At 45.7% G+C, this 11,530-nt stretch overlaps 1 protein-coding gene across 1 annotated transcript; it reads left to right on the plus strand.

The window, feature by feature from the left end:
* Window positions 1-538: 538 nt before the first annotated feature.
* On the plus strand, window positions 539-10,906 carry LOC124020459 (inositol 1,4,5-trisphosphate receptor-interacting protein-like 2). The gene is made up of 6 exons (XM_046335693.1): window positions 539-798; window positions 6,343-6,592; window positions 6,739-6,903; window positions 7,207-7,873; window positions 8,541-8,803; window positions 9,623-10,906. Exons 1-6 carry the CDS (start codon window positions 575-577, stop codon window positions 9,983-9,985), a joined length of 1,932 nt encoding a protein of 643 aa, XP_046191649.1. The 5' UTR covers window positions 539-574; the 3' UTR covers window positions 9,986-10,906.
* Window positions 10,907-11,530: the final 624 nt, after the last annotated feature.

Raw genomic sequence — 11,530 nt, forward strand, 5'->3', positions numbered from 1 at the left:
AACAAGAGGACAAGAGAGAGAGAGAGAACCTGTTGGAGAGGAGTCTTCACAAAGACAGATAAACCTAACATCATTACAGCTCTGAAGAGGAAAAACAGGAGGGACAGATTGAAGAAGAGAGGAGGAGAAGGAGGGGCAACTTCTGAAGAGGAACTTCAACTGACTTTAAACTGAACAAACAAGCCGGAGAGGAGAAGAAGAATAAGAAGTGGGAGTTTTGTTACAAGAAGGAAGGAGAGGAGACAACGGAGAGAAGAACATTGAGGCACAGAGGAGGGAAAAGACGAGAGAGAGAGTCAGCGTGTGTCAGCGTGTGTGTCATGATGGGTTAGCCTTCCCTGACCCTGTCTCAGTTCCCTGGCATCGCTAGTCCTAGACAGACAAGAAGAAGAGAAAGAAGGAAGGAACCTAGGAGCAACAGAAAGAAAGAGAGAGGGGGAACGAGAAGAGAGAGGGAACGAGAAGAGAGAGAGGGAACGAGAAGAGAGAGAGGGAACGAGAAGAGAGAGCGGGAACGAGAAGAGAGAGAGAGAGAGAGAGAGAGAGAGAGAGAGAGAGAGAGAGAGAGAGAGAGATGAGTGTGTACACTCTGAACCTGCGGGTGTTCTGGCCTCTGTTGACCTGTGTGTTGACAGGTCTGGTTTTCCACCACCACATAACCCACTGGCTAAGCCCAGAATCAGGCCCCGATCCTGGGTACGAGGCTGGGACAGAGCCCTGCTCTGACCAGGGCCCTCCTGTCTTTTTCTCACTCATCAAACTACTACTGGCCTGTGTCCTCTGCTACCTCTTCATAAGGTACACAGTCCACACACATCATATCTTCTCTCTTTCTCTATCTTACTCTCTCTCTCTGTCTGTCTCTCTCTCCCACTCTCTCTCTCTCTCTCTCTCTCATTCTCTCCTCTCTCTCTCTCTCTCTCTCTCTCTCTCTCTCTCTCTCTCTCTCTCTCTCTCTCTCTCTCTCTCTCTCTCTCTCTCTCTCTCTCTCTCTCTCTCTCCTTCTCTGTCTCTCTCTCTCTCTCTCTCTCTCTCTCTCTCTCTCTCTCTCTCTCTCTCTCTCTCTCTCTCTCTCTCTCTCTCTCTCTCTCTCTCTCTCTCTCTCTCTCTCCTCTCTCTCTCTCTCTCTCTCTCTCTCTCTCTCTCTCTCTCTCTCTCTCTCTCTCTCTCTCTCTCTCTCTCTCTCTCTCTCTCTCTCTCTCTCTCTCTCTCTCTCTCTCTCTCTCTCTCTCTCTCTCTCTCTCTCTCTCTCTCTCTCTCTCTCTCCCTCTCTCTCTCTCATTCTCTCCTCTCTCTCTCTCTCTCTCTCTCTCTCTCTCTCTCTCTCTCTCTCTCTCTCTCTCTCTCTCTCTCTCTCTCTCTCTCTCTCTCTCTCTCTCTCTCTCTCTCTCTCTCTCTCTCTCATTCTCTGTCTCTCTGTCTCTCTCTCTCTCTCTCTCTCCTTTTCTGTCTCTCTCTCCCACTCTCTCTCAATTCAGTTAAATTCAATTCAAAGGGATTAATTGGCATGGGAAACATGTGTTTACATTGTGTTTACATCGCCAACGCAATTGAAATGGATAATGTACAAAACTGAAGAAGAAAATAATAATTACAGTAAATATTACACAGAAAACTTCCAAAGGAAAAGACATTTTAAGAGGCATATTGTGTGCATATACAGTGGTGTAATTATGTGCAAATAGTCAAAGTACAAACGAGAAAATAAATAAACATAAATATGGGTTTACCTTTTCTCGTGGCAACAGGTCAAACATCTTGCTGCTGTGATGCACACTGTGGTATTTCACCCAGTAGATATGGGAGTTTATCAAAATTTGATTTGTTTTCTAATTCTTTGTGGATCTGTGTAATCTGAGGGAAATATGTCTCTCTGATATGGTCATACATTGGGCAGGAGGTTAGGAAGTGCAGCTCAGTTTCCACCTCATTTTGTGGGAAGTGGACACATAGCCTGTCTTCTCTTGAGAGCCATGTCTGCCTACGGCGGCCTTTCTCAATAGCAAGGCTATGCTCACTGAGTCTGTACATAGTCAAAGCTTTCCTTAAGAAGGTTTGGGAATCATTTCCTTTTAGGTGGTTGTATAATTTAACATCTCACTTCTGGATTTTGATCATTAATTCTACTCTGCATGGATTATTTGTTGTTTTACGTAGATTTGACAAGGATTTTCCTCATGGTTGCTGTTGACACATATCCCACGGTAGTTATTGGGGTCAAATGTGTCTCCACTTTTGTGGATTGGGATGATCAGTCCTTGGTTCCAAATATTGGGGAAGATGCCAGAGCTGAGGATGATGTTAAAGACTTTAAATATAGCCAATTGGAATTTGTAGTCTGTATATTTTAACATTTCATTGAGGAGACAATCAACACCAGAGGCCTTTTTGGGTTGGAGGGTTTTTATTTTGTCCTGTAGTTCATTCAATATAATTGGAGAATCCAGTTGGTTCTGGTAGTCTTAGTTATAGAGCCAAACATATTGGAGAATCCAGTGGGTTCTGGTAGTCTTAGTTATAGAGCCAAACATATTGGAGAATCCAGTGGGTTCTGGTAGTCTTAGTTATAGAGCCAAACATATTGGAGAATCCAGTGGGTTCTGGTCGTCTTAGTTATAGAGCCAAACATATTGGAGAATCCAGTGGGTTCTGGTAGTCTTAGTTATAGAGCCAAACATATTGGAGAATCCAGTGGGTTCTGGTAGTCTTAGTTATAGAGCCAAACATATTGGAGAATCCAGTGGGTTCTGGTAGTCTTAGTTATAGAGCCAAACATATTGGAGAATCCAGTGGGTTCTGGTAGTCTTAGTTATAGAGCCAAACATATTGGAGAATCAAGTGGGTTCTGGTAGTCTTAGTTATAGAGCCAAACATATTGGAGAATCCAGTGGGTTCTGGTAGTCTTAGTTATAGAGCCAAACATATTGGAGAATCAAGTGGGTTCTGGTAGTCTTAGTTATAGAGCCAAACATATTGGAGAATCCAGTGGGTTCTGGTCGTCTTAGTTATAGAGCCAAACATATTGGAGAATCCAGTTGGTTCTGATAGTCTTAGTTATAGAGCCAAACATATTGGAGAATCCAGTTGGTTCTGGTAGTCTTAGTTATAGAGCCAAACATATTGGAGAATCCAGTTGGTTCTGGTAGTCTTAGTTATAGAGCCAAACATATTGGAGAATCCAGTGGGTTCTGGTAGTTTTAGTTATAGAGCCAAACATATTGGAGAATCCAGTTGGTTCTGGTAGTCTTAGTTATAGAGCCAAACATATTGGAGAATCCAGTGGGTTCTGGTAGTCTTAGTTATAGAGCCAAACATATTGGAGAATCCAGTTGGTTCTGGTAGTCTTAGTTATAGAGCCAAACATATTGGAGAATCCAGTTGGTTCTGGTAGTCTTAGTTATAGAGCCAAACATATTGGAGAATCCAGTTGGTTCTGGTAGTCTTAGTTATAGAGCCAAACATATTGGAGAATCCAGTGGGTTCTGGTAGTCTTAGTTATAGAGCCAAACATATTGGAGAATCCAGTGGGTTCTGGTAGTCTTAGTTATAGAGCCAAACATATTGGAGAATCCAGTTGGTTCTGGTAGTCTTAGTTATAGAGCCAAACATATTGGAGAATCCAGTTGGTTCTGGTAGTCTTAGTTATAGAGCCAAACATATTGGAGAATCCAGTGGGTTCTGGTAGTCTTAGTTATAGAGCCAAACATATTGGAGAATCCAGTTGGTTCTGGTAGTCTTAGTTATAGAGCCAAACATATTGGAGAATCCAGTGGGTTCTGGTAGTCTTAGTTATAGAGCCAAACATATTGGAGAATCCATTGGGTTCTGGTAGTCTTAGTTATAGAGCCAAACATATTGGAGAATCCAGTGGGTTCTGGTAGTCTTAGTTATAGAGCCAAACATATTGGAGAATCCAGTTGGTTCTGGTAGTCTTAGTTATAGAGCCAAACATATTGGAGAATCCAGTTGGTTCTGGTAGTCTTAGTTATAGAGCCAAACATATTGGAGAATCCAGTGGGTTCTGGTAGTCTTAGTTATAGAGCCAAACATATTGGAGAATCCAGTTGGTTCTGGTAGTCTTAGTTATAGAGCCAAACATATTGGAGAATCCAGTGGGTTCTGGTAGTCTTAGTTATAGAGCCAAACATATTGGAGAATCCATTGGGTTCTGGTAGTCTTAGTTATAGAGCCAAACATATTGGAGAATCCAGTGGGTTCTGGTAGTCTTAGTTATAGAGCCAAACATATTGGAGAATCCAGTTGGTTCTGGTAGTCTTAGTTATAGAGCCAAACATATTGGAGAATCCAGTTGGTTCTGGTAGTCTTAGTTATAGAGCCAAACATATTGGAGAATCCAGTGGGTTCTGGTAGTCTTAGTTATAGAGCCAAACATATTAGAGAATCCAGTTGGTTCTGGTAGTCTTAGTTATAGAGCCAAACATATTGGAGAATCCAGTTGGTTCTGGTAGTCTTAGTTATAGAGCCAAACATATTGGAGAATCCAGTGGGTTCTGGTAGTCTTAGTTATAGAGCCAAACATATTGGAGAATCCAGTGGGTTCTGGTAGTCTTAGTTATAGAGCCAAACATATTGGAGAATCCAGTGGGTTCTGGTCGTCTTAGTTATAGAGCCAAACATATTGGAGAATCCAGTGGGTTCTGGTCGTCTTAGTTATAGAGCCAAACATATTGGAGAAGTGATTCCTCTTCGTTCCGGATAGATAACTCTTCGTGTTGTTGTTTGTTTAGTGTTTTTCACTTTTCCCAGAAGTGGTTAGAGTCTATGGACTCTTCAGTTACATTGAGCTGATTTCTGACATGTTGTTGTTTGTTTAGTGTCCCAGAAGTGGTTAGAGTCTACGGACTCTTCAGTTACATTGAGCTGATTTCTGACGTGCTGTTCCTTCTTTTTCCCGCAGTGTGTTTCTGTATTGTTTTAGTGATTCACCATAGTGAAGACTCAGGTTTTCTGGGTCTCTATGCTTTTGATTGGACAGGTTTCTCAAAGTCTTTCTTAGGTTGTCTGCTTGACATGTTTAGATTCAGTGGGGTGAGAGGTCAGATATAGTGTTTAGGTTTTCTACTGCCAGGTTCACACCTTCACTATTACGGTGAAACGTTTTGTCCAGGAAGTTGTCTAAAAGGGATTGAATGTGTTGTTGCCTAATTGTTTTTTGGTAGGTTTCTACTCTACTTTCCTTCCATCTGTAGCATTTCTTAATATTATTCAGTTCCTTTGATGCCTCATGATTGAGTATTGCTCTGTTTAAGTAGACTGTGATTTTGCTGTGGTCTGATAGGGGTGTCAGTGGACTGACTGTGAACGCTCTGAGAGACTCTGGGTTGAGGTCAGTGATAAAGTAATCTACAGTACTCCTGCCAAGGGATGAGCTATAGGTGTACCTACCGTGAGAGTCCCCTCAAAGCCTACTATTGACTACGTACAGACCCAGCGTGTGACAGAGCTATAGGTGTACCTACCGTGAGAGTCCCCTCAAAGCCTACTATTGACTACGTACAGACCCAGCGTGTGACAGAGCTATAGGTGTACCTACCGTGAGAGTCCCCTCAAAGCCTACTATTGACTACGTACAGACCCAGCGTGTGACAGAGCTATAGGTGTACCTACCGTGAGAGTCCCCTCAAAGCCTACTAAAGCCTACTATTGACCTACCGTGACCCCTCAGACCTACAAAGCCTGACAGAGCTATAGGTGTACCTACCGTGAGAGTCCCCTCAAAGCCTACTATTGACTACGTACAGACCCAGCGTGACTACGTACAGACCCAGCGTGCGACAGAGCTATAGGTGTATCTACCGTGAGAGTCCCCTCAAAGCCTACTATTGACTACGTACAGACCCAGCGTGTGACAGAGCTATAGGTGTACCTACCGTGAGAGTCCCCTCAAAGCCTACTATTGACTATGTACAGACCCAGCGTGCGACAGAGCTGCAGGAGGGAGTTGTGACCCTTTTTGTTTAGTTGTTTTGTCATAGTTGCGTCTAGGGGGGCTGTCAACTCCAGGTAGGTGTTTTCCCTCTCTCTCTCTCTCTCTCTCTCTCTCTCTCTCTCTCTCTCTCTCTCTCTCTCTCTCTCTCTCTCTCTCTCTCTCTCTCTCTCTCTCTCTCTCTCTCTCTCTCTCTCTCTCTCTCTCTCTCTCTCTCTCTCTCTCTCTCTCTCTCTCTCTCTCTCTGTCTTTCTGTCTCTCCCTCTGTTTGAGTTGCACGGTTACTATGGTGATTTTTGCTTCTGCTTTTGAAAACTCATAATAATACTCTTGATTGCACTAAGTATCCATCTGTTGAAATATGAATAGACTGAACTATCAATGTGTAACTACAGGTACTGCTCCACCCACCCAGGGGGGCCCCAGAGGGTGCCTCTCGAGGCCGCTGACGGAGCTCTGAAATCGGGTTGGTCTCGTCGAGAGGTCCTGGAGGACTACTACGAGCGCTGGGTGCGTCTGTCTCCTCACGTCCTGGGGCACAGCAAGGCCCACGTGGCCAAACTGGTCGGGGAGCTGGTCAGAGCTGGACGTGCCACTGGAGGTATCCCAGAGTCCTCTCTGGCGTTCCGGGGAGACTTCCTGCAGGTGAGTTTCGGAAGATAACATTTTCTCTTTTTGTAGTTAAATGATTAATTAGTTAACAGAGTTGATGGTTTACGTAAACAAACTTCTCGGGAATTCGGGTGCAATTTGGGACTCACACAATCCTTGTTTGTCTGGTCTGGTTGCAGGTGGGCAGTTCATATGAGGAGCACAAGGTGGGCGCTCCAGACTACTATGATATCCTGGTACCTCTGAAGATACCCCGAGACCTGAGACTGGAGCCACGAGTATACAGGGGGGAGAGGAGGGGGGAGGAGAAGGAGATACCCCGAGACCTGAGACTGGAGCCACAAGTATACAGGGGGAGAGGAGGGGGAGGAGAAGGAGGACGAGAGAGAAGAGGAGAAGGGGGAGGGCAAGAAGGATGTGAGGGGTGAGGAGAAAAAAAGAGAAGGGGGACAAGAGAGCTGAGGAAAATAACAAGAGGGGGAGGTTAAAGAGAATGGGAGGTCGGGGAAGGGGGAGGGCAAGGAGGATGTGAGGGAGCAGAGGGGGAGGTTAAAGAGAAAGGGAGGAGGTCGGGGAAGGGGGAGGGCAAGGAGGATGTGAGGGAGCAGAGGGGGGAGGTTAAAGAGAAAGGGAGGAGGTCGGAGAAGGGGGAGGGCAAGGAGGATGTGAGGGGGGAGGTTAAAGAGAAAGGGAGGAGGTCGGGGAAGGGGAACATGATGAGGGTAAGAAGCAATAAAGTGAAGGAAGTCTTGAAGGACGACAGCAAGGTGGAGGAGCAGACAGAGGTCCAAGAAGAAGGGAAGGAAGTCTTGAAGGACGAGGTGAAGGAAGAGATGAAAGGGGAAAGCTCAGAGGACAGTGGGTGGAGCGGCGTGCCGCGGTGCAGTCTAGAGACTCCTCGCCGTGGGGACTGGCTACGAAAACACCGCAACTTCACTGACACATTTTTACGAATGCACCCTTCTCGGGGGTCGCCCGAAAGGTCATCAAGGTCATTGTCAGGGGTCACGGCAGTGTCAGGAGGAGGAGGAGGAGGGGGCGGAGTCTATCGCCTGACCCCGGACTCTGTCCTCCGTTGGTTTTACCCAGCGGTCCAGCGTTGCCTAGCAACCGTGCGCTACCCTTTCGAGCAACGCTGTACGCTGAGTCTGGCACTCGCCGACGACCGTGTGCAGCTCCGCCTCACACCGCGTTCCGACTACGTCTGCTGTCACATCTCCATGGCAATACGGCTCCTCCCTGCCATCCCCCTCGGAGACGGGGTCTACCTGGTTCCCATGGAAACGACGGCCTCAGTGGCGATGTCAAATACAGGTGTGTTCAGGTGATCAGGGCTAAATATATGATATAATTTACACATTCAATAAAGTGTATTACTCTTTCTTCATTACTCTCCTTTATTTCAGCATTACTTCATTATTCATTCATTATTTAATTCACTAAATCATTAATTCCCTGTCTCCTTCTTTCCTTCCCTACTTCCTTCCTTACTACTTTTCTTCTTTCTTTACTTCCTTCTGTCCTTCATCCATCCATCCATCCATCCATCCATCCATCCATCCATCCATTCATCCATCCATCCATCCATCCATCCATCCATCCATCCATCCATCCATCCATTCTCTCCTTTCATTCTCATCCATCCATTCATCCATCCATCCATCCATCCATCCATCCATCATCCATCCATCCATCCATCCATCCATCCATCCATCCATCCATCCATCCATCCATCCATCCATTCTCTCCTTTCATTCTCATCCATCCATTCATCCATCCATCCATCCATCCATCCATTCATCCATCCATCCATTCATTCATCCATCCATCCATCCATCCATCCATCCATCCATCCATCCATCCATCCATCCATCCATCCATCCATCCATCCATCCATCCATCCATCCATCCATCCATCCATCCATCCATCCATCCATCCATCCATTCATTCTCTCCTTTCATTCTCATCCATTCATTCCAGACCAGCACCAGAACCAGCAGAGCGATGAGAGGGACCTGTGGACTTTGTTCTTCCCCCGCCAGGAGCAGCGTCTGCTGGGCTGGCTCCGTGGCCGCTCACCACAGCCCTCCTGCCACCTCAAGGTGCTCCAGCTGACCAAGGCTCTGCGTGACCTGGGTGGCCAGGCGCTGGACAGCCACCGGGGGGCGCTCTGGAGGTCAGTCCTCTCCTCCTACACGCTGAAGACGGCCTGGCTGCGTCTGCTACTCAGCTCTCCTGCAGAGGTAGGAAACACCATGCCTTTAATAGGTACTACAGGTTACACCTTACCTTTAATAGGTACTACAGGTTACACCATGCCTTTAATAGGTACTACAGGTTACACCTTACCTTTAATAGGTACTACAGGTTACACCTTACCTTTAATAGGTACTACAGGTTACACCTTACCTTTAATAGGTACTACAGGTTACACCCTACCTTTAATAGGTACTACAGGTTACACCAGGCCTTTAATAGGTACTACAGGTTACACCCTACCTTTTAGGTACTACAGGTTACACCCTACCTTTTAGGTACTACAGGAAACACCCTACCTTTAATAGGTACTACAGGTTACACCCTACCTTTAATAGATACTACAGGTTACACCCTACCTTTAATAGGTACTACAGGTTACACCCTACCTTTAATAGGTATTACAGGTTACACCCTACCTTTAATAGGTATTACAGGTTACACCCTACCTTTAATAGGTATTACAGGTTACACCTTACCTTTAATAGGTACTACAGGTTACACCCTACCTTTATTAAGGAGCACTGTGGGCCTTAGTTCACTGCATACTTTGCAAGCATATTTTTGTAATTTATTTTGATACATTAGTCTTTAGGGTATTTTGTAATTGTAATTTGTAATTTTTGCCCAATCCCTTCACATGACAGTAAACTTTGATTTGATTGGAGGCCCGTTATCCACCCTGATTTATTGTCCTCTATAGAGCTGATCTGCTCTATGTGTACACGTATGTTTGGAATAATTTGTAAATAGGTTACTAAGGTTTTTTGCATCTTACTGACCGTCTACTTGTCTTTCTGTTTCAGGCCTGGGAGGATCGCCACCTGGTGGCCAGGATGGAGGAGCTGGTCCGCAGCCTGAGGGAGAGCCTCCAGAACCGGGCTCTGGATCACCTCTTCCTGGGGAGCGACAGCAGCTCCATCTTACCTGACTCTGTGGCTCTACCTAAGTTGGTCAAGGAGGCGGTGGGAGCTCCAGTGGAGGGGGGTTCGACGGGGAACCTCTGGGCAGGTGTGGACCCGGCCTCGTTGGACCTAGTGTCTGGCCGGTTGGCGTATGCCTGGAGCCATCTCCACCGGCTGATCAGGTTGGGCCGACCCCAGAGGAGTAGCTTGGGGCTGGGCAGGACAGGCAATATAAACTGCCAGCATCTGCAACCTGGAGAATAACACACTTAACGGAGGTTCACAGCTCGTATCCTCCAACAACGAGTCAAACAGACAGATACATAGAGGTTCACAGCTCGTATCCTCCAACAACGAGTCAAACAGACAGATACATAGAGGTTCACAGCTCGTATCCTCCAACAACGAGTCAAACAGACAGATACATAGAGGTTCACAGCTCGTATCCTCCAACAACGAGTCAAACAGACAGATACATAGAGGTTCACAGCTCGTATCCTCCAACAACGAGTCAAACAGACAGATACATAGAGGTTCACAGCTCGTATCCTCCAACAACGAGTACATAGACAGACGGGATGGATGATACACCAGGCTACTAGACAGACGGGATGGATGATATATCAGGCTACTTGACAGACGGGATGGATGATATATCAGGCTACTAGACAGACGGGATGGATGATATATCAGGCTACTAGACAGACGGGATGGATGATATATCAGGCTACTTGACAGACAGGATGGATGATAGACCAGGCTACTAGACAGACGGGATGATTGATACATCAGGCTATTAGACAGACGGGATGGATGATAGACCAGGCTACTAGACAGACGGGATGGATGATAGACCAGGCTACTTGCACATCCAATGGTTGTACAGGAGCTACTGGTCTAGAATAAAACGAAAGCCTATAACAGTGATGGGACGTTCTCTGAGTCATCCCTCTTAACCAGTCACGAATGGAAATCATAGGGAATGTGTGAATTTTGTAATTTATGAATTTTGTAATTTATGAATTTGTAATTTATGAATTTTGTAATTTATGAATTTTGTAATTTATGAATTTTGTAATTTATGAATTTTGTCATTTATGAATTTTGTCATTTATGAATTTGTAATGAATACATGTGTAATTTTTCCCCAGGTACCTAATGAATGAGGTTTCATTCAAAACCAGAGTGATTGTATGTCTGCTTCTGTCTATTGGCAGCCTATTCTGTATTTAGTGCACGACTTTCCCATAGAACTCTGGTCCAAAGTAGTGCACTAGGCAATAGGGTGCTTTTTGGGATGCAGTTCTGTGTTCTGTGCTGTATGTATTATCAGACAGTGTAATAGGCAGGGTACACTCCCAGTTCAGAGACAGACAGTGTAATAGGCAGGGTACACTCCCAGTTCAGAGACAGACAGTGTAATAGGCAGGGTACACTCCCAGTTCAGAGACAGACAGTGTAATAGGCAGGGTACACTCCCAGTTCAGAGACAGACAGTGTAATAGGCAGGGTACACTCCCAGTTCAGAGACAGACAGTGTAATAGGCAGGGTACACTCCCAGTTCAGAGACAGACAGTGTAATAGGCAGGGTACACTCCCAGTTCAGAGACAGACAGTGTAATAGGCAGGGTACACTCCCAGTTCAGAGACAGACAGTGTAATAGGCAGGGTACACTCCCAGTTCAGAGACAGACAGTGTAATAGGCAGGGTACACTCCCAGTTCAGAGACAGACAGTGTAATAGGCAGGGTACACTCCCAGTTCAGAGACAGACAGTGTAATAGGCAGGGTACACTCCCAGTTCAGAG

The sequence above is a fragment of the Oncorhynchus gorbuscha genome, unplaced genomic scaffold (genome assembly GCF_021184085.1).
Source record: "Oncorhynchus gorbuscha isolate QuinsamMale2020 ecotype Even-year unplaced genomic scaffold, OgorEven_v1.0 Un_scaffold_821, whole genome shotgun sequence".
NCBI lineage: Eukaryota > Metazoa > Chordata > Actinopteri > Salmoniformes > Salmonidae > Oncorhynchus > Oncorhynchus gorbuscha.

Excerpts from the sequence above, each read along its gene's own strand:
- LOC124020459 (XM_046335693.1), top strand. The coding sequence starts at position 575 with ATGAGTGTGTACACTCTGAACCTGCGGGTGTTCTGGCCTCTGTTGACC. Across the intron at positions 6,593-6,738 it reads TCCGGGGAGACTTCCTGCAG|GTGGGCAGTTCATATGAGGA; the intron begins GTGAGTTTCGGA and ends GTCTGGTTGCAG. Across the intron at positions 6,904-7,206 it reads ACCTGAGACTGGAGCCACAA|GGGGAGGGCAAGGAGGATGT; the intron begins GTATACAGGGGG and ends AGGTCGGAGAAG.